The following is a 19,398-nucleotide window of genomic DNA, read 5'->3' on the forward strand; positions in this document are numbered from 1 at the left end:
GATTTTATATTTAAGTATTCATTCCAACTAGTCAAGATGACTTAAAGCTTTATTCTTAACCTTGAAAGTGCTTTGCAGCCTCTCATATTGATATTAAAAGGCCTATAGCATACTTTCAGGGTTTTTTCAGGCACCAAATTACTGATGTAAATACAAAATAATTTTTAAGACTTGTGGTTGATTGTCTTGGTTACAGGTTCTGAGCCCTCGGACTGATATTGGTGTTTATGGGAGCAGTAAGAACAGGAGGAAGAGAGCAAAGGAGTTGATGGAGAAGGAAAAGGAGAAAGATCTTGACTTGGAATCCCTGAGTGAACTGGAGGATGGGCTGGAGGAGGCCAGGGATGCTGCAGCTGTGGTAAGCAGCAATAAAAAGTGGTGTCTCCTGCTGTGTGGGCTTCAGTCATCTCTAATCTGTGTAGAAATTGTGATAAATTTCACTGAAACAGTTATCTCATGGTGTTTGACACAAGAATATAGTTTGACTTTAATTGCAGTGAAAGTAGAGGGAAGCACAGTTCAGAGTGTAACTGCTGGTATTTAATACCATTGGGTATGTCTGAGACTTAGATGCTCTTGGGTTAATATCTGTGGCTGCTCATCTGATATTAACATTTATTGAAATCACTCTGAAGTAATGAGGTGCAGCTCTGCCTTAACCAGTACCAGCACATTTGGTTAGGTCAGTTTTGAGCAAATGCTTGGTCATGAACATTGGGCTGGAGGGAATGTTTTATTGGTTCCTCTCTTTTGGAGGATATTCATGCTGCTTATCAGAAGAATTTGCTGTCATCTGGCTGCCCTTTCTCTGGGAACAAAGAACATCTATGCAGGCTCATTAATATGGCTTCTACACAATCTATTTTACAATCTATTTTACCGTAGTATGCTTGGTTATAGTTACCTGAATGGGAACATTAAGGAAGTGCAAGTTGCTTTAGAAGATACTTGGTCACTCAGATGCTTCTGAAACAATGCTTAGCTGCATTGTCCCAGTAAACTGATGAAGGGAACAGATTCTGACTTCTTCCCTGGAGTCAAAACTTCTTCTTGGTGGCCTTAGGATGGATTTAATGATGAACTTCAGAAACTTTGTAGGTATTGAGAAGGTTATCTAAAGTTTTCATAGCATCTTTGTCAGGAAGACTCTAGAGAGTAATGAGCAATTGAGAAGGAGGTATCTTAGATAAAGTTTTTAATTAGATCACACAGTTCCTAAACTTTAGACTAGTTTTAGATCTCTTGATATGTTTGGATTGGCTGTTTCTTTTCTTTTCGTGTGTTGCTAGTAAAATGAAATCTGTGTGAAGATCATGATGTGTTTTTTTTGTCCTCACTGGGTAGGTGGCTGTGTTCAAGGAGAGGGAGCAGAAGGAAATTGAAGCCATGCATGCTCTCAGGGCAGCCAACCTGGCCAAGATGACCATGGTGGATCGAATCGAAGAGGTCAAGTTCTGCATCTGCCGCAAAACCGCCAGCGGCTTCATGCTGCAATGCGAGCTGTGCAAGGACTGGTTCCACAGTGGCTGTGTGCCCCTGCCCAAAACCAGCTCTCAGAAGAAAGGCTCCAGCTGGCAGGCCAAAGAAGTGAAGTTCCTGTGCCCCCTGTGCATGCGGTCGCGGCGGCCGCGGCTGGAGACCATCCTGTCGCTGCTGGTGTCCCTGCAGAAGCTGCCGGTGCGGCTGCCCGAGGGAGAGGCCCTGCAGTGCCTGACAGAGCGAGCCATGAGCTGGCAGGACAGAGCACGGCAGGCCTTGGCCACCGACGAGTTGTCCTCAGCGTTGGCCAAGCTCTCTGTGCTCAGCCAGAGGATGGTGGAGCAGGCAGCTCGGGAGAAAACTGAGAAAATTATCAGTGCGGAGCTGCAGAAAGCAGCAGCTAACCCTGACCTGCAGGTGGGGATGGGAATATCTTCCTTTTTCCTGTGCTTGTCCTGATTCAGTGTGTCTAACTGCCTTTCTCTTCTTGAAGAGGCTTGAGGGAGAGGGGAGGGCAGTGAAAAGCTGAGGACTACACTGCAGTGAGTTCAGTGCTCCTCAGGTTTTGGGTGGCTTCTGTTGGGTACATTGCTGCTCCAGGAACAGCTCTGTTGCTCAGTACTGGGTGTCAGTAGCAGCTGCTGAAGGTGCTTGTAAGAAACATCAGGTCAGCTGAAACACCTGGGTACAGGCCTGAAGATGTGTGAAGCAGTTGCTGCTTTGGTGTCCAAATTCCATTTTCCTCTTGACAGAATCGAAGGTGTCAGTATTTATAATTTTTATAAATTTTCCTGGAAATTTGATTGTTTCATTTCCATATTTCATTTTTATTTTCAGGGACACTTGACAAGTTTTCAGCAGTCAGCTTTTAACAGAGTGATAAGCAGTGTGTCCTCATCCCCACGGCAGACTTTGGACTATGATGATGAAGAGACAGACTCTGATGAAGACATCAGGGAGACATATGGCTATGACATAAAGGTAAGTAATCCAATGTGATTTGTCTGCATGGAATTAATCGAGATCACCTGTCTGTAATTAATTTTTTTTCCGAATATTTATTGTGTCTTTAATTGTCTGTGTGTATTCTGCCCTAGTGCCTGTGGCAGAAGAGGTACTTATTGATTTTTATCTGAATGTCTCAGTTCTCTGAACTATTGTGAAGTTTTGTAATGTTTTTATTCAGAATTTCCAGAGTACTGTTTGAATTTCAAAAAGTGCCTTTTAATGCTGAGGATAAAGGTAAATTTAAGAAGGGATTTGTATTTATAACACTCTGGACGATTAACATTTTCATTGTGCCCCATTCAGAGATATCACAGCTATAAGTGTCTATATGGAGAGCTTTGAAAGTTTTTGTTGCAACAGAAAGATTAGTCTTTGAAAACTGCACAGACCATGCTTGAGGGACTGCAGAGTGAGGAAACTTGTCTTGTGTTCCTTGTGCACAGCTATAAATGTACTGACCTATATCCATAGTTTCTGTATTCATCCACTAATTAAATAGGGATGTAAATCATACCTTTTGCACACAGTGTCTCTGATGGAGTGCTGTGGAGAAGGGCTTGAGGAGCAGCAGACTAAGACTACTACTGCTCAGTCTTAGTAGAATTTACTTTGAAGTAGTTATTTTCTGCATTCAGATGTTGCACATTTTCTGTGGGTCTTTTTCAGGACAATGCCAGTGTAAAATCTTCCAGCAGCTTGGAGCCCAACTTGTTTTGTGATGAGGAGATCCCCATCAAATCAGAGGAAGTGGTGACACACATGTGGACTGCTCCCTCCTTCTGTGCCGAGCACGCCTATTCCTCTGCTTCTAAAAGCTGCTCTCAAGGTATTTGCTTTTGTAAGCATTGAGATAAAATAAAGCAGATAACTGGGATGAGCAGTCAGTGAGGAGAGGAACTGCTCTGTTACCCATGCAAGTTGTACAGGATATGTTGTCTGTAGGCAGTACGGTAGAGTTACTGTGCATTTAGTTTCCTGATGTTTGCTATAGAAACCTGTGTCAGTGTGTTTTGGTTGTTGCTGTTTCCCACCTTAGATTGTTGTAAAAAGTATGTAATTTCTTTTGGTTTTGATCTCTTCCTTTTCTCTTTGTGGCTTTGCCTGGGGAAGTATAGATTGGATACTGGGAAAAATTTTTTTGCTGAAAGGGTGGTCAGGCATTGGAACAGGGAGGTGGGGGAGTCACCATCCCTGAAGTGTCGAAAAACATGTTAATGTGGCACTTGGGGGCTTGGTTTAGTGGTGGGCTTGGCATGGACTTGATAAGCTTAAGAGTCTTCTCCAGCCTTAATGATTCTGTGTCTTGGCTTTTGTCTGAAAGGCTCTAGCACTCCAAGGAAGCAGCCCAGGAAGAGTCCTCTGGTCCCTCGCAGTTTGGAGCCCCCTGTGCTGGAGTTGTCACCTGGAGCAAAAGCTCAGCTGGAAGATCTGATGATGGTGGGAGACCTGCTGGAGGTGTCTCTGGATGAAACTCAGCACATCTGGCGGATTTTGCAGGCCACTCACCCACCCTCTGAGGAGAGGTTTCTTCATGTCATGGAGGTATGGAACTTGAAATATTATGGTATGGAACCAAGATCCCACTGTGTTCTGTTGGTGGATTTATTTAAATGTAATCTTGAATAGTTGTGTGCTTAGTTGCTTGATATGTTTGGGTTTCACCTGGGGAGAGTAGTAGATTACAGAAAATAACAGAATAAGCAATCCAGAAAGTCAGTTCTTGATCACTCATGCCATGATCAAGTACTGCTTCTGCCTCCCAAGTACTGCTGCTTTACCACCTTTCAGCCTGAGTACTACGTGAGCTTAATGTTCTTTTAATGTAATGGTTTTGGCAGGGAGCTGACTGAAGAACAGTTTGAATGCCAGCAAATAACAATTTATAAATAATATGCCAGGCTGTTATATTAATAGTTAAGCAAAGCTTTTTTCCAGGGTTAGTGGGGTCAGGGGTGTAGGGGGTGTGTGTGTTACAACATTTTCTGGTTAACCTTTAGGAATACTTGCTTGACCAGAACTGCTCATTTTGAATTGAATATATTCTACGTCTATTTACATACAAAATAACTAGACTTCTGTAAAATAATCCTGAGAGGATTTGGTTTTGGGTGGAGTAGCTATATTAAGTAATGTGCAGTAAACAGTCTCTTTACTGCCTTACAGAATGTTCTTAATCTATTAATTATTAAGGTTAAAGCATATAGCTGCATTAACTGCAATCAAGTCAGTCCTGTTTGTACAAATGACTACACAAGTGAATCTTTCAGATATAAATGGGACTTGTCACTGTGAATTCTACCTGCAGGGACAGAGCTGGCCAAGTTTAAGCCCCACTTCTGATCAGAATCTGTTATTTAAGAGCTCTTGATGACACCAGGCTATTTACAATGTTTGCCAGTTTGGAAGCTGTTCGAAAAACGGATGTTACTTTCTCTTCTTGCTTGAGTTGATGATACATTTTAAGAATTCACCAATTACTCTTTCCTAATCTCCAAAACAGCAGTTGCTTTCTCTCAAAAATAATTACAGGCAAGACTGACCTCGGATGAAAAATAAGCAAGAGCGTCTAACAAATGATTAATCTTCTCAACTTCTATTAAAAAACAATGTGAGAAGGGAGTTGTAATTATTGCTTATTTTGCCTTCTTACCCTTGCTGATAATTTACTTTTTCCACTGGGTATTTTTGGCTGATTGTGTTTTGACACAGCTGATAACACTTATGAATTTTTTATAGTATGGTGAAAATGAAGTGGTTTTTTGTTTAGAATTTGTAACAGTATGTTGTTGACTAGATTTCTTCATGCCACGTCAGGGTAAAGGTAGAGGTAAGTACATTTCTCAGACCTCAGGTTTGCAGGAATTTTATATTTGAATAAAATATATATCTTTTTCTCTGAAGGATGACAGCATGGATGAAAAACCACTGAAAATGAGAGGGAGGGACTCTTCTGAGAGGAAGAGGAAACGAAAACTGGAGAGAGCAGAGCAGTTCTTTGGAGATATGAAACAAAAATCTAAAGAGCTGAAAAAACTGGAAAAACCCAAGAAGAAGAAGCTAAAACTCACCATGGATAAGACAAAGGAGCTGAACAAGCTGGCAAAGAAGCTGGCTAAGGAAGAGGAACGGAAGAAAAAGCGAGAGAAGGCAGTTGTTGCAAAGGTAGAACTGGCAAAGGAGAGCACAGAGAAAAAAAGAGAGAAGAAGGTTCTGGATATTCCTTCCAAGTACGACTGGTCAGGAGCAGAGGAGTCAGATGATGAGAATGCTGTGTGTGCTGCTCAGAACTGCCAAAGGCCCTGCAAGGACAAAGTGAGTTCTCTCTTAGTTCTGTCACAGGCAATCCCTGCTAAGTCAGAACCCCTGTGCAGGGTAATCTTGAAGTTGAGCAGCATAAGAAACCAAAATGGTGTGGTTAGAAGGAAGAGAGGATTGAGTAGTACTTGGGTAGATAGAAGGATTTAGCAGATTAAACTGATGAACTTCCTTATTCTCTTAAGTACTTAAAAACAGGAGAAGATGGAAAATTAAAATCTGGGAAAAGGTACTCTGTTTAGCTTCTTCTAGCTGTGTAATTTTTTGCTGATTATTTACAACATGCATTGGCTGATTCAAAGGATTAATTTGACTCAAAAAGAAGTGTTCCTGGCATTACTGTGTTTCTGAGCAGGAGTGGGATGTGTGATGTTCCTAAATGAAGTAGATTTTCTGTATTTCTTGCACACACTCTGTGAACAGTGATGCTGCAGGCTGAGTGATCTGCAAACTTCAGTGCTTCATTTTTCTTGTTGGAGAGAAATAATCAATGATTTTAGAACTGATTGGATTATTACAAAAGAAACTTGAGTTGCTTCTCTCCGATGTCCATTACTAATCACTTTTGAACATTTGTTCAGGAGTAGTTGGCTACAAACTGAAGTAAAATCTTTGTGGTGATACTGTTTCTTCATTTTATATCATTTTTCTAATACATTTTCATGTTCCCCTGTAAATTTAAAATAGAACTACAGCAGTAATAATTTTTATAGCTGTACCAGTGCATGCCACTAGAATGGCGAATGTGTCTTTCTTACCCTGCAAATCTGAGTTTTTGCCCACTGATTCAACATGTACTTTTATCCAGAGAACTACAGAAATCCAATAATTTTTTTTTCCTTCCTACATTTTAATTTATGTCTTTTCCTAATTGTTCTACAGCAAGTTCAGCTCAAAGGTTGTATTGTAGCTGAAATGCTCTGGCACTTAGAGCTGCAAAAGCCACTGTTTGATAATGCAGTTGAAGAGGGTGTGTTTCTAGACTCTCACATGTGCTGAAGTAACTGTCCCTGAGCATTTTAAATGCGTTGCAGGATACCTATTTTCATTTGAGGAGAGCTGAAAGCTACTCAGGAGTAGTAGTGTGTGTTTGTATTGTTGCAGTCTAAGGATGCAAGAGGGGCAATTGTTGGAAGAGAGTTAGTTTGTATTAAACTGAAATACCTTGTTACAACAAGCTCTGTGGGGCATTAATTTGTGCCCCAATGCTTTTATCTTCTTGGTGGCTCAGGCAGCTGTAACAGAAGGTATTTCCTTCACAGAACCTGTGCCTGTCTGTCCCTCACGTGGCTGCTGTGTTCCCTTGCAGGTGGACTGGGTGCAGTGCGATGGGGGCTGCGATGAGTGGTTCCATCAGGTGTGTGTGGGGGTCTCTCCAGAGATGGCTGAGAATGAGGATTACATCTGTATAAACTGTGCAAAGAAGCCCCTGCAGGGACCCAGCAGCCCTGCTCACGCCCCACCTCCTCCCTTCCTCTTGAGCTACAAACTACCAATGGAAGATCTCAAGGAGACGAGTTAGCAGCTGCTTGATGCCTGGGACTCGTTGGGAAATGGACCACTGGAACCCTACAGAAAGAGGGTTTGAAGCTGATGTAGCCACTGAGCTTCACTTCCAAGGATGTACAGACGTGCAGTGGAGTTGGTCCATCCCTTACAGCTGGCTTCCTTCACACCATGGGAATGTCAAGGCACAGTGGTACCAACTCATCTATGCAGACATCTATGGAGCTCCAGCCAGTGTTTTCTGACTTGGGTGTTTCCATCTTTGAGTGTGGCTGTTGCTCTCAAGGACTGAGCAAACTCGAGGCTGTTAGATTAGACACTTCAGGGTGTTAGAAGTATATGTTGGCAGTGGAGCTGGCCTGGAATTGGTGGGCATAGGCTGGAGCTCTTAGGCCTACCAGGTTACCCCAAGGAGGTGACTTTGGAAGTTACCTTTGGCCTTTCCATGCCAACCCAGCGTGTAGAGCAATGTCTTGGGAGAGTGAAATTGCCTCCATATCCAGGCAGCTAACACTACACTATAAGGATGGGAGCAAGTGGATGAATTTCTTTTAATTTCTCTTTTGTAGCTAAAGGGCAGAGGAGCTCATAATCTCAGAAATCAGCAAAGGTTCTGTTTACCAAAAAAGAAACCCAACTCTACTCCACTAGGCAAAATTTTTTCCTCAGTGGGAAACAACCGATCTTCCTGTCCTGAGGAGGGCCAGAAAGCATTGATAATGTCTAGCTAGACCAGAATTTGGGAAGAGCAGAGTGCTTCCCTTTCCCCTGGGATGCCCTCTCCTGTTCTAGGCTTTGCTTAGAGTTCTGCACTCCTGCTCAGTACAGTTGTGTGGCGCAGGATGGAGCTGGCAAGGAGGTACAGCAGCCAGGGCACAGCTTCTGAGATCTGTGCCCAGGGATGGGAAGGAAAGACAGCCCACTTACCTCAGAGGTTACACTGACATGTGCTTCTGTGAAAAGTTTCACTCACAACTCTTTCCAGTATCACCAGGCTATGGGCATGGCCTCCTGTGATACCAGCAAGCAGTCTGCAGATCCTGTTCACAGTGCAAACCCCCTCCCTGCTGGCTTTGCTGGATGTGTACCAGTGTACAATCAGCAGCAGTTCTTGTTTGAAGTTGCCCCTGGCTTTGCCAGAGGACCAGAGGGCTTGGGGTCATCCTGGGTGACAGTTGTTTTAGTAAATCCATTTTTAAAGAAGGACTTGTTTTTACTTTTTTCTAAATGTCTCAGACTACTGACTTGTTCTATAAATAGATTATTTTTCTTTGATTTTTTTATACTTACCACTGTTAACCAGCAGCACAGACAGAGGTTCACAAAGCAAAAACCTGCCCGTGGGCTTGGGTTTTTTTACTCCATTCCTTCCTTGTAGTACAAGGAATTAGCAGTTACCTTCCCCATTCTAGCTTGACCAGCTGCCTGTGTTTAAATAGGTAAATACATTTCATGTGCTACCTTTGTGTTTGGGTTTGTTCCTATTAGTGGGGCATCTGGGCCTTAATGACTCCAGTGGATGCTGGCCTTGTGTATGTGAATATCTCAAGTCAGCCCCTGGGCTGTCTTGTCCCCCTCTCCACTCGCTCCCTATTGTGTTTCCATTCTCCTGCAGTTCTAGGAGTGTTGTAAGTAGTGTCCAGTCTTACTAGGAGCTGGATTGGGATTTAAAGAAATATTGACAAAAAACAAAAGTGTGCTGTCTTGACTGTTCTGTGTCCCTTCTCTCGTTCTCTGATATTTGGAAGTTTATTTATCTGGCAGAATTATCCATCCAAAAGAAAAAAAAAGCTCAGCTCAGGTAGACAGAACTTTATTGTTTTCTTCTATGTGTGCCTGCTACCTGGGAAGAGGAAAATGTGCAAAAGTAAAAGAAATAAGATGGAGGGCAGAAGATCCAGGGTCTTGGGAGCTTTGAGTGCAAATTGAACAGAGACTTCTAATTCCTGCTCCTTAAAGACTTAATGTGGTGTTGAAAGCAAAAGCAAGCTGTGGTTAAGCATGTGGCTGAACAGGCACCCTAGCAAACTTAAGAGTATTATTTGTTTACTTATTTATGAAGGAGTCTATGCTTTAGATAGACATTCCCTCTTTTTGCCTCCAATTACATTTTTTTTTCTTCTCAATGTACGCTTAGTTTTGGTAAACTGGTTTAAACAGTTGTTACTTTCCTTCAAGCTTTAACTGATGGTACTACATAAACCTTTCCCTATATGGAGTGGATAAACTATCTGTCACAGATGTTTAATCGTTCCACGAGTAGACTAGTACAAGATTTCTTAAAGAATCCCAGTGTTCTGTATTCTTTTCCTGACTCCTAGAATTTGTGACACAACAGGGAAAATATGGTTAGCATCTGCTGTTAGCCACTGAGCATATCCTCGTAACCATTCCTGCATTCTCTGTCGCGATGAAGTCGTTGTTGTATGTAATTACCATCAACTGGAAAAGAGACCTTTGAGTAAATCTGCATTGCATGTTCCTGTTTCTCTGCGTAGAAGGTGTGGTGGAGAGTGTTGACAGTAGCACTAGTTACAGCAAGATGGAAACAAACAGCTCTACGATGCAACCGTGGTCGTTCTGCTTGTAACAAGCACAGGAAAGAGCAAGCAACAGAAAGAAATGTGCAAATCATATGCAAAAGTCATGTTTTTAGTAGCTGTTTTTCATGTAGCCACATGGAGAGCCTCTGTTCCAGTGTTGAAAGGAGGTTGCCACACTTTTTTCTGGTCACAGATGTCTTGTCTGCTTTTGGATGAGGTGTTCATAAACTGAAGACCATTATTAGCTTTACATCTTATTGTTTTAAGCTTGTTTTTTAAGAGCGTAATTCCTATCAAAGGATTGCTGATAGTATGAACTTATGAATAAATGTTAACTTTTGGAAAAACCTGTAGATATGTAGTTAGTGGTTGAAAAACCCTGAAGCTTCAGCTGTGGTATTGTCTCCAGATATTAGGGGTTTGAATTTGTGTAAAAGCACATACAAAGAATCCAGCTAAAATTAAGCCAAGATAATAATGTTATTACAGGTCTGCTGTAGGAAAAATCTCTCATGCTTTGGGGACAAAATCTCAGTATACAAAAAGTATTACCTCGTGTATCTAGAAAGGTACATGTCTTAATGCTGTGGTCTACAAAGGCTAGTTGCACTGCTGGTGTTACTTCTTTTCATGTGTCTGACACAGAAGGTCAAAGGAATTGCCTGAGCTGTTGTGAGGAGCTGAAAATGGCCAGGACTTGAGTTGTCTAGCTTATACAGCCTGTGTTTTCACGCTTTTCTTGTAGAAAACAGGGCCTGAAATTTGGCAGCTTTGCTTGCAGAGAGATAAATGTCACTCCTCACCTTCAGTACCATTGCTCTTAGCATTTATGGTTTTGACTGATAACTGCAGCTGAATGCTTGTTACAGCCTGAGCTATTTGATAATGAGGGCTTAAGGTAATATTGTTGAAATTATGGAAATTATCTGAAGGGTTTGGGATACAGTCACACAGCATAAAGCAACAGATAATTGTCTGTTGTATCAGCCACACTGAAACTGGCATTGATCTTTTCAGTTTTTAGAATCATGGAGTAATTTAGGTTGGGGCTACTTCTGGAGGTCATCTGGGGGAACTTTCTGACTAGAGCAGTGCTGACTTTGAAAGTAGGTGAAATTTTTCAGCACTGTGTCCAATAAAATTTTGAGTGTTTCCAGGGATGAACATTCGACAACCTCTCTGATTTCCCATTTGGTTTTGTAGCATCTTCAGTGCAAAGTTCACTTGCTGTAATGTGCCTGTTGGCAGAGTAATTTTTCTTAGGGTCCAGATTTTTCCTAGGGGTGGAAAAAATTTCATTAAAATTATTCCTGAAATAACTGTTAAAACTGCTCTAAGAAGTTGAGCAATGTGGTTGCTAAAAGCAAGATTCGAGGCTTATTCCTGTTAGATGCAAATGAAAAGCAGAGCTGCTCCACATCCTCTCCAGCTGTGGTCACTAAGAATGTGTTGGGTCAGCCTGCCTAAAGCAAACAGGAACTCTGCTTGGAGCACCAAGGCAGTGGGGAGGTGCAATAAATCCAGTTCTTATCAGAATTCCAGCCATGCTGGCTTTGGGAGGGTGATAAACATGTGGGACAGCAGGAAACTGCACAGCAGGACATGGAGAGCATTGAGATCAGTGTGGTGGTGTAGCTTGGCACAAGGGAGTGTTCAGCTGCAAGGTAAAGGAAATCAAAGTAGCAAGGACTTCGTTAATCTTGATATTGTTAGGGTACTGATAGTGTTACATGCCATTAGAGAGATGCTTTTGCTTTGCCTGGAAACCTTGGGAGAGACAATCACTGCTGAGAACACCTGGTGGAGAAGTGGAATCATCTCTGCCTGCTGCTGCTGGACCAGTCCAGGTGAGTGTGTGCTGCTGCTGCTCCAAGGGGATGCTCCACTGGTGGAAATCATTGCCACGTTTGTATCCTCCTGGTAAGGTTTGAAAACAGTCTGGTTGCTCCCTTTTGGGCTCTGCCTTCCACCCTGGCACGGCTTTCCTCTGCCTTCTGGTACCAATACTCTTGGAATGGTCAGAGTCTGGGATTTTGGAGTGTTAGAGAGTACAAAAAGCTGAACACATAAATAATAGAAGAGTACACAGCCATGGAAAAGCTGTTCATCACTTAAAGGATTTTTTTTCTTGCTGAGTGATGTGATTCTAGGAAGATGATGGGTCAGATTCCTGTTTGGAGCAGAAAGTGGGCATGATCTTCATGTAACTCCTGTTTACAGTGCTGCTGTACAAGCAACACCTGAAATTTCTGCAAAAAGGAGCTTGCTTTGCCTTGTCCTAAGCAGCAGCTGTCCCATGTCCCTGTTTCTCTCTCCCAGTTTCCCTCTGAGGGCTGCCTGGCTACTTCCACAGAAGCTGTGGGACTGCAGGCTGTGCTTTGGCACCATTAGGATCAGATTTGGGCAGCAGTAAAACAGTTGTTCCCTGGTTTGTTCATGTGTGAATCCACAGGTTCTGTACTAGTAGTAGTTCAAACCTAGTGGTAAGAACCTTTCAGGGTAAATTGGAATATCAAAGACCAATCCTTTTCCCCTCTAGGTCCCGTTTATGGTGAACACCAAAATTAAAAGTTCCATTGGCTCTGTGCTTTTAATTAATTTCCCCAGTTTGAACACAACACCATGTTTTTTGCATTTTTTTTTTTTCTTTCCCTGGTCACCATGCAAACTTCATATTTGGGCTGTGACAGACTTAATGAAGCCACATTCCCAGCACTTGTCAGATGATTGGCAAGCAGTGCCTGATGCTCTGCCTTAGCTTGCAGGGATCAGGAATGAAGTGTCCTTGTCAAAAAGAGCTGTGATGCTGAGCCTGTCTGGCTGAAGGGAAGTATTTAATTAATGTTCATTATGGAAATAGCTTGTGCTTGGGTGTATTTCTCCATGTGGCCTCTTGATCTGGTCAGCCCCTGAGCATCACTGAGTTCATGTGGCAGGAGAGTGATGTGGTTTGGAATTTGATAGTCAAAAATGGCAAAAAGTGAAGCTCACCAGCAGCAGCAGCCCTTTTGTTCCCTCAAAAGGAGTCTCAAGCCGCCTTCTTTTAATGTGTGTAGTGAGTCAACCTAACCAGACCAAATCCAGGTGTCTTTGCTAAGCTTAGCTTTTTCATCTCTGGCACTCAGCAATAGAAAAATAAGATTGCCTTAAGTTATCTAAACTCACAAATTACTACTTTTTCTTCTTTTTTGGTTTTTTTTTTTTTTTTCCTCATAAATTGCAGCTGACTATAGGAACAGGAATGACTTGCAGACAGGGCACCAGCCATGGTGTGGAGGTTTGTGATTCTTGCTTCAGGCAGAATTCCACCACCTGGGAGGCTGAAGGCTCGAGGTCTTGCTCCTGTTGTTTCTCCAAGCCCCAGCAGGCGCTCAGCCAGTTCAGTGGGTGAATTCTGGGGAGTGCAGCTCCTTTTCTCTGCCCTCAGGGAGCTCAGCAGGGCAGCCAATGGCAGCTTGGGGAAGCAGCCTGGCAGCTCAAGTCCCTCTGCTTCCTCCTGCTCTGCCTTGAGCTGCTGGTGGCTGCAGGAGCAAAACAAGGGACAAACTGCTGCTCAGAATCTGTGATGTTTTTAAGACAGGACATCTCCTGGCAGTGCAAGGTTTTTTTAAAAATCTGCTGTAATTCTGATTTTTGCAAGCTGGAAAAACAGAACCCATCTTTAATTTCTTTTTGACCATTATTTTGATACCCAAGCTTTCACTTTGTCAACTTTTGCATAGGGAAATTCTTTTTTGAGAAACTTCTAAAGACCTGCTCTCACTCTGTCCACCGATGACTAGCTGATTATTGGATTTTCTCCCAGAATGGAAACTTTGTGTTCTAAGCAGTTACCAGCCCAGTAGTCCTGAATTAAACAGTCCCAGAATGAAAACTTTGTGTTCTAAGTAGTTACCAGCCGAGTAGTTGTGAATTCAGAAGTACTTTTTTCCTTTACTTTTTAGACTGTTTAAGTCTGAACAGATGCTCTGAGATCACTGCCCAAACCTTGCTTGTTTAAAACCAGATTGTGGGTTTTCTGTGGAGAAATCAGTTAAATGGGTATTGTCCAACCTCTGAGCAGTTTTTCCTGCCAGAACATCCCCCTGCAAGCAGACAGGGTGCAAAGACACACAAATCCCTTCCATATCAATGGCTTTGTTGTTCTTTCTGCATTCACTTTCAGACTTAGATCTTCACCTCAGAGGAGTAGGATGTGCAGAGCATGAGGAAAGACCATCATCCCAATGGTCCCAATATGCAGCTCCCTCTCTATCCCTCAATTTACCCTCTACCTCATCAATCTGTTCATCCTATGGTTCTCACTTCTGGGCCCCTTGAGCAGCACTGCTATCATTACTAGCCCAGAATTTGATTTCTTTGGTATATGGTTCTTGATATGAAAATGTCCTCCATTTTTCTGGCTGTCCCTGTTCTTCCCCCTGCCTTAGGTACAGTTAGAGACTCAAAATCTTAGACACTGAGATTTCATCTCTTGCATTTTTTCCTTTAGATTTTTCATTGGCTCTGAGTTGATTAAAGTCCCTCTCAGTTTCTTTGCCTTCTACCATTTCAGAAATATGTATTGAAAATACCTTTTATTTTCTATAGTCTTAACTGATCCTTTGTGGTATTTGTTGGTTCATTTCTCTTTCTATCTATCTACAGGAAGATTAAAAAAAAAAAAAATTCAAGTGACATCTCCCAGAACCATATGGACTTTTTCTTAATTCACTCCAGAATATATGTAAAGCGATGCTTTACTTTAAATATGCTTTGCTCAGGGTTTTCCAGCTCGCTTTTGCACTTGTAGATTGAATATTTCCCCTCGCTGCTTATGTTTACACTGAACATTTGTTTTCATTTTGGAGTTATTGTTGTGTTCAGCGCAGTCTTATCTCACCGGGTGGAAGTCAAATAGTCTGTAATTGATTGCACATTTTCCTATCATAGTCTATTAGTTGCTGCCAATTAGCTTGTCGTCTTGATAAGATTATTGCTATCTGTATGCTGCAGTAATTGTGCTTACCCAGGGACATTCATGCAGCAGTGCTGATGAATGCAATAGTTTGGCAATCTCTAGAAATATTTCCCTAATCAATCTCCTCTCTCCTTGCACCAATCTGTTGCACAAGGCAAGATATTATTTGTTTTTACTGTTTGTAGTCCCTGCATTCTTACTGACCATTTAGCAGCTGCACTGTTCACTGTGAGGTGCTTTCTGCACAAAGCAGGATGCTTTCTGTTCCTCACCATACCACATAATTCCTCTTCTGGAAGATGAATTATGGGAAAATCATCCTCCCTGGGTTTCAAGAATCACTGATTTGAGGATTGGAGCTGTTTTATTGGGACCATCCTGTTTAATCACTGCAGACAAGGAGCAGCCCTGTGTGAATTTGGCTGTTCCTTTCCAAACAATATTCTGGGGTAATGGCTGCAGGTACCATGCTTAATTCATTATGCACAATGGGAGGAAAAAGTATTTAAATTTGTTTTAAATCTGATTTTTTCATCAAATGACATTAGTTATTACACTGTGAGATGTAGTGAACAATATATTCATCTTCTCAGTCTTCCTTTTTCCCGGACCTCTGTCACCTCTTTTCAGCCAAGGCATCTGTTCCTCAGATCAGGAGTCATTGCGTGTTTGATCACTCCTTGGCTGAATTAATTCCTCACCTCTGCCTTCCCCTCTTTCTCCTGTGGGAAGTTTGGTGCTGTCTGGGTTCACCACAGATTAACGTGGTGCCACCACAGTGTTTGCTGGTTCTTTCCTGCTGTTCTACTCCCTTCTCAGACTGCCTGTGTGTGTTTTGCTGCCACTTCACACACCTCATACAAGGACACTGACCCCAAAAGCATTATTTTTCCCCCCCGTTCTCTCTTGTCCCAGATATTTATTAACAGGTGTAATAAAAATGTTTTAAAACCTTGCCTCACTCACAGCTGTGATGGTCCAAGGATGTAACATATCTACCTATAATACCCTGTTCTGTTTGCCTCTTTTATGGCCTCTAAGCACGGAGCTAACGTCATCAATACCTGCTGGAATCCCAGGACCTCCTCTGGAGCAAGCAGAGCTCATTCTGCAGGCCAGTGCTGGCTGTGCACAGCTAGGGCTGGTTGTCTCCTTGCTATGTAATTTTTCATTTACTGCTTCGTTTTCTGTTCCCATAGCAGCTTCTGGAATGGTGTCCTGGGATGGGCAGTGCTGCTCCTGGGAAAGACCAGTGGCAAAGATCCCTGTGTGTGAGGGAGGAGAGTTTGCAACCTGCCAAATTGCTGAATGAGGCTCTTTTGGGCCCTTAGTAAGAAGCAGCAGAGCGCTTAGCTGAGTTTATTTCCAGCTTTGCTGCTGCCCCAGCACAGTGCTGGAAATCGTGGGTCAGGCTGTGATGCAGGACCTTGCCCTGTGCCCATGACCTCCCTGCTAAGGAGCAGCAGAGGGAATTCACCATGAATTAATATTTTTTTCTTACCTCTTCCCAGCAGGTCCAGGGGTTTCAGGGCTGTGAAGCACCTGTGTGTGGAGATGTCCCCTTTGTCCAGCCGGGCAGAGAGCGATGGAGAGCAGAGCCCAGCCCGGGACGGAGCAGGGGGAACGAGCCCCTTTGCACTGGCCATGAAATCAGTCATGTGTAGGTTTTTGTCCAGCCCTGGGGGGTGGGGGAAGGAATGTGGGTTGGGCGAAGTCTAGGATTACACCACCGCCGAATTTTTTCTTTGCACACTTTAAATAGCCAGCACCTTTCGCTGCTGCCTTCGCCTCTCCCGTCGCCCTCGCCCCGACAGCGCCTCAGCAAGGTAACAGCTCTGTCCCCTTTGCTTCTGCCCTGCTCCCCCTGTGCCCCTCACCCTCCCGGGGCTGCCGGGGATGAGAGGTCACCGAGCATTTTCTGCCTGTTTAATAATTTTCTAGTGTGAAGGGGTCCTCCCAGTCCTTCCTTTCGGCTGCTGTCAAACGCTCGCCAGTGTTTGTTTCTTAGTGCTCTTCAAGTCGCCAAGGGTTTTATAGGGGAATAGGAACGGGGAGGGGAGAGGTTGAAAGGGCTGATTTGCCCTTTTTAGTTCTCCCCGGATGGGGGAGAGTGTCATTTGCTGCCAGTGCCTTTTCCTACCCTCCTGGCGAGTGATGAATGTCGATGTAAGGCTGGGGCAGGGGGAGTGTGCTGTGCAGGGCACGGAGCAGGCTTGAGGGCTGCACTGAGTGGAGAAAGGTGCCCTCCTTGGCACAAGATCCCCAACAATCCCAGCTTTGACACTGGGAACTGGTAAGAACCACAATCCCCACCCTCTGTCCTGTAGAACTTGGCAGCCAGCAGGGCATCCTACCTGGAAGCAGCAGGCTCAGCCCTCCCTGATCCTCCCAGATGGTGTTCTCCTGGAGGTGTTTGAGGGAAGGTGGGTCAGTGGAGTGCTGCCCACCTGCTCTCTGCTGATCTTCTCTTGGCACAGATGTATTTGGAGATGGTGCCAAAGGCTCTTGAGAGCAGCATGGCAGGGAGCTTTGCAGGCAACAGACAGGTGTTTGGAAGGGCAGACCTTGGGAAAGGCAAGATCCCAGATGCCCATGACTCCTGCATGCTTTTCTTCTTGCTATTAGAAGGATTAACACCATTCTGAAAATCACCTTTACACTCAGCCTTGTGGATTGTCAGCAACACTTGCTACTGCTGAAAGCATAAATTGTTTTCCCATTATTTCAGTTTGTTCTCTTCTTGTATGTAAGACTTCTGTGTGTTTTGTGGTGTCTGTTAAACCAGACCTTGGCAGGCAGCAACAGGAGAGAAGAAAAGCCCTCCTAAAATACCTTGTCAAGTGTTTGATCCTGCTGTCATCCCCCTGCAGCCCCAAGTCTGTTCCCCAGAGCTGCTGCAATGGGAGCTCCAGCCTGACTGAACCACTGGGTCTCCTGTGTAACTCTGGGCTTTGAGGATGTGCTTCCAGAGACAGCAGTGGTTTGAGATCAGACAGTTCAAAATCATGAAACTAACTGTGGCTTTTGAGGACTGGTTTTGGACTCAGCAGGGAAAATGCATGTATACTCTTAGCACCAGCAGGAATAGGTATGAGGAGAAAGAGAAGAACACTTTGATGTGTGTGTGTGCATGTCCTTGCTCCTCTCTTTTTTTCCATAGCCTAGATTTCTGTCTCATTGCCTAGCTTGTGCTGGATGTACTGAAGGAAACTCTTTTTGAAGGTGGGATGGATTACAGCGTCCCTGGCGCTGTCAGCAATGGTGAAATGGTGCCCACACACCCTGGCATGGAAAAGGAGAAGGAGGAAGAAGAGGAGGAGGACAAGACCCTGGAGCGTGGTCAGTGGAACAACAAGCTGGAGTATGTCCTGTCTGTGGCTGGGGAGATCATCGGCCTGGGAAATGTCTGGCGCTTCCCCTACCTCTGCTACAAGAATGGTGGAGGTAAGTGCAGCCCTGGGAAGCAGTTCTTCTCTCTGATCCTTACCAGCTTCCCAGCTGTGCCCAAATCGTGACTCTGAAGAGAGGATGCCAACATGGTACTACCAACAGGCAGGGGCTGTTTGGAACCAGGCGGGACATGGATAACAGAGTGGCAATGTCCCAGGGTTTGTGATGGCTGTAGCTGTGTTTCCCTGAGTTTTGTGGAATTCTGCTCCTGCTGGTGAGGTTGGTGGCTCTCTGTAGAGGGAGGCAGGCAGAGCAGGGAGAGAACTCAGCTTTCTCAGCAGTGTGCCTCTCATCAGGCATCACTTCCTTGAGGAGCACCAAGCATCCTGTGCAAATCATGGTTTTTTAGCTATGGTGGGTTCTGTTGGCAGAGCAGGGAATGGTGTTGGAGGCCACAGGGCCCTGATGTCTTTGTAGGCTCTGTGAGGAGCTGCAGCATTCCCAGGAGGCTCAGGGGAACTCCAAGGAGCTCTTGAACTCAGCTGCTGTACTCTGGCTTGGCAGCACAGGTGGGCTCGCTGTGCACATGGAGGGTTGCTGGGGGCTTCTACAGGTGTTTGTACCTGCTTTTAGTGTGTGGCTGCCTTCTAAATGAGGAAACTGTTTAAAAAATGAAACACTGAAGGTTTTTCTCAACTTTGGCTTAGTGACATGTGGAGAGAGGGAGCTGCTCTCCCTGTCTGGTGATTAGTTGCTAATTGGGCTCTCCGGAAGGGCAGGGGAGAGGGGAAGCTTGGCTGGGAGCTGGCGAGGAGTGAGCTCTGGGGACCTGGGGTTGAAATCCCCTGGCTGGAGCTTGGGGTAGTCTCATGGGCCTCACTAAACTGCTTTCATCCCAGTGGCATAAAAGAGGATTAAACAGTGTTTAGCTACTTTCACGCCGTGCTTTGTTCAGCACTTGTTTCTTTTCTCCAGGTGGTCAAGCAGTTTCTTTCCCTGTTGAAAAAGGAGAATTTTCCACGTTTTCTTTTTCTGTGGGAAATGCTTCTTGGCTGCTTGTTGAGCTGTGTCTGCTCCCACTGCTGAAATTCCCTTGGGTACTATTCCACTGAGGGGAGCAGGACCTGGAATTCTGTCCAGGCACTCCTTGGCCTGGGTGCCAGGGAGGAGTTCAGGGAGAGCTCTGGGGAAAGGGGA

The 19,398-nt window shown here is 44.2% G+C and overlaps 2 protein-coding genes across 8 annotated transcripts in view; both read left to right on the forward strand.

Moving 5' to 3' along the window:
- The window catches only part of KDM5A (lysine demethylase 5A), a 41,069-nt gene extending 30,871 nt beyond the window's left edge, over positions 1 to 10,198 (forward strand). For all 3 annotated transcript variants that reach the window (XM_085049414.1, XM_085049412.1, XM_085049415.1), the window contains 7 exons: positions 197 to 358; positions 1,345 to 1,896; positions 2,317 to 2,460; positions 3,154 to 3,313; positions 3,809 to 4,029; positions 5,389 to 5,799; positions 7,112 to 10,198. In XM_085049414.1, the coding sequence (XP_084905540.1) occupies positions 197 to 358; positions 1,345 to 1,896; positions 2,317 to 2,460; positions 3,154 to 3,313; positions 3,809 to 4,029; positions 5,389 to 5,799; positions 7,112 to 7,324 (1,863 nt within the window). In that variant the 3' untranslated portion in view covers positions 7,325 to 10,198. The remainder of the gene's footprint in view (positions 1 to 196; positions 359 to 1,344; positions 1,897 to 2,316; positions 2,461 to 3,153; positions 3,314 to 3,808; positions 4,030 to 5,388; positions 5,800 to 7,111) is intronic.
- Positions 10,199 to 10,336: 138 nt separating this feature from the next.
- Positions 10,337 to 19,398, forward strand: part of SLC6A13 (solute carrier family 6 member 13) — a 30,638-nt gene continuing 21,576 nt past the window's right edge. Inside the window, exons 1-5 of one of the 5 annotated variants that reach the window (XM_085049416.1) lie at positions 10,337 to 11,698; positions 13,075 to 13,128; positions 16,323 to 16,471; positions 16,574 to 16,637; positions 17,997 to 18,255. In XM_085049416.1, coding sequence (XP_084905542.1) covers positions 11,582 to 11,698; positions 13,075 to 13,128; positions 16,323 to 16,471; positions 16,574 to 16,637; positions 17,997 to 18,255 — 643 coding nt within the window. In that variant the 5' untranslated portion in view covers positions 10,337 to 11,581. Of the gene's footprint in view, positions 11,699 to 13,074; positions 13,129 to 16,322; positions 16,472 to 16,534; positions 16,638 to 17,996; positions 18,256 to 19,398 lie in introns of those variants that run through there. The other 4 variants (XM_085049417.1, XM_085049419.1, XM_085049420.1 and 1 more) reach the window with 4 other exon arrangements.

Source organism: Lichenostomus cassidix, chromosome 1Ab (genome assembly GCF_008360975.1).
Source record: "Lichenostomus cassidix isolate B80296 chromosome 1Ab, HeHo_3.0, whole genome shotgun sequence".
NCBI classification, from domain to species: Eukaryota; Metazoa; Chordata; class Aves; order Passeriformes; family Meliphagidae; genus Lichenostomus; species Lichenostomus cassidix.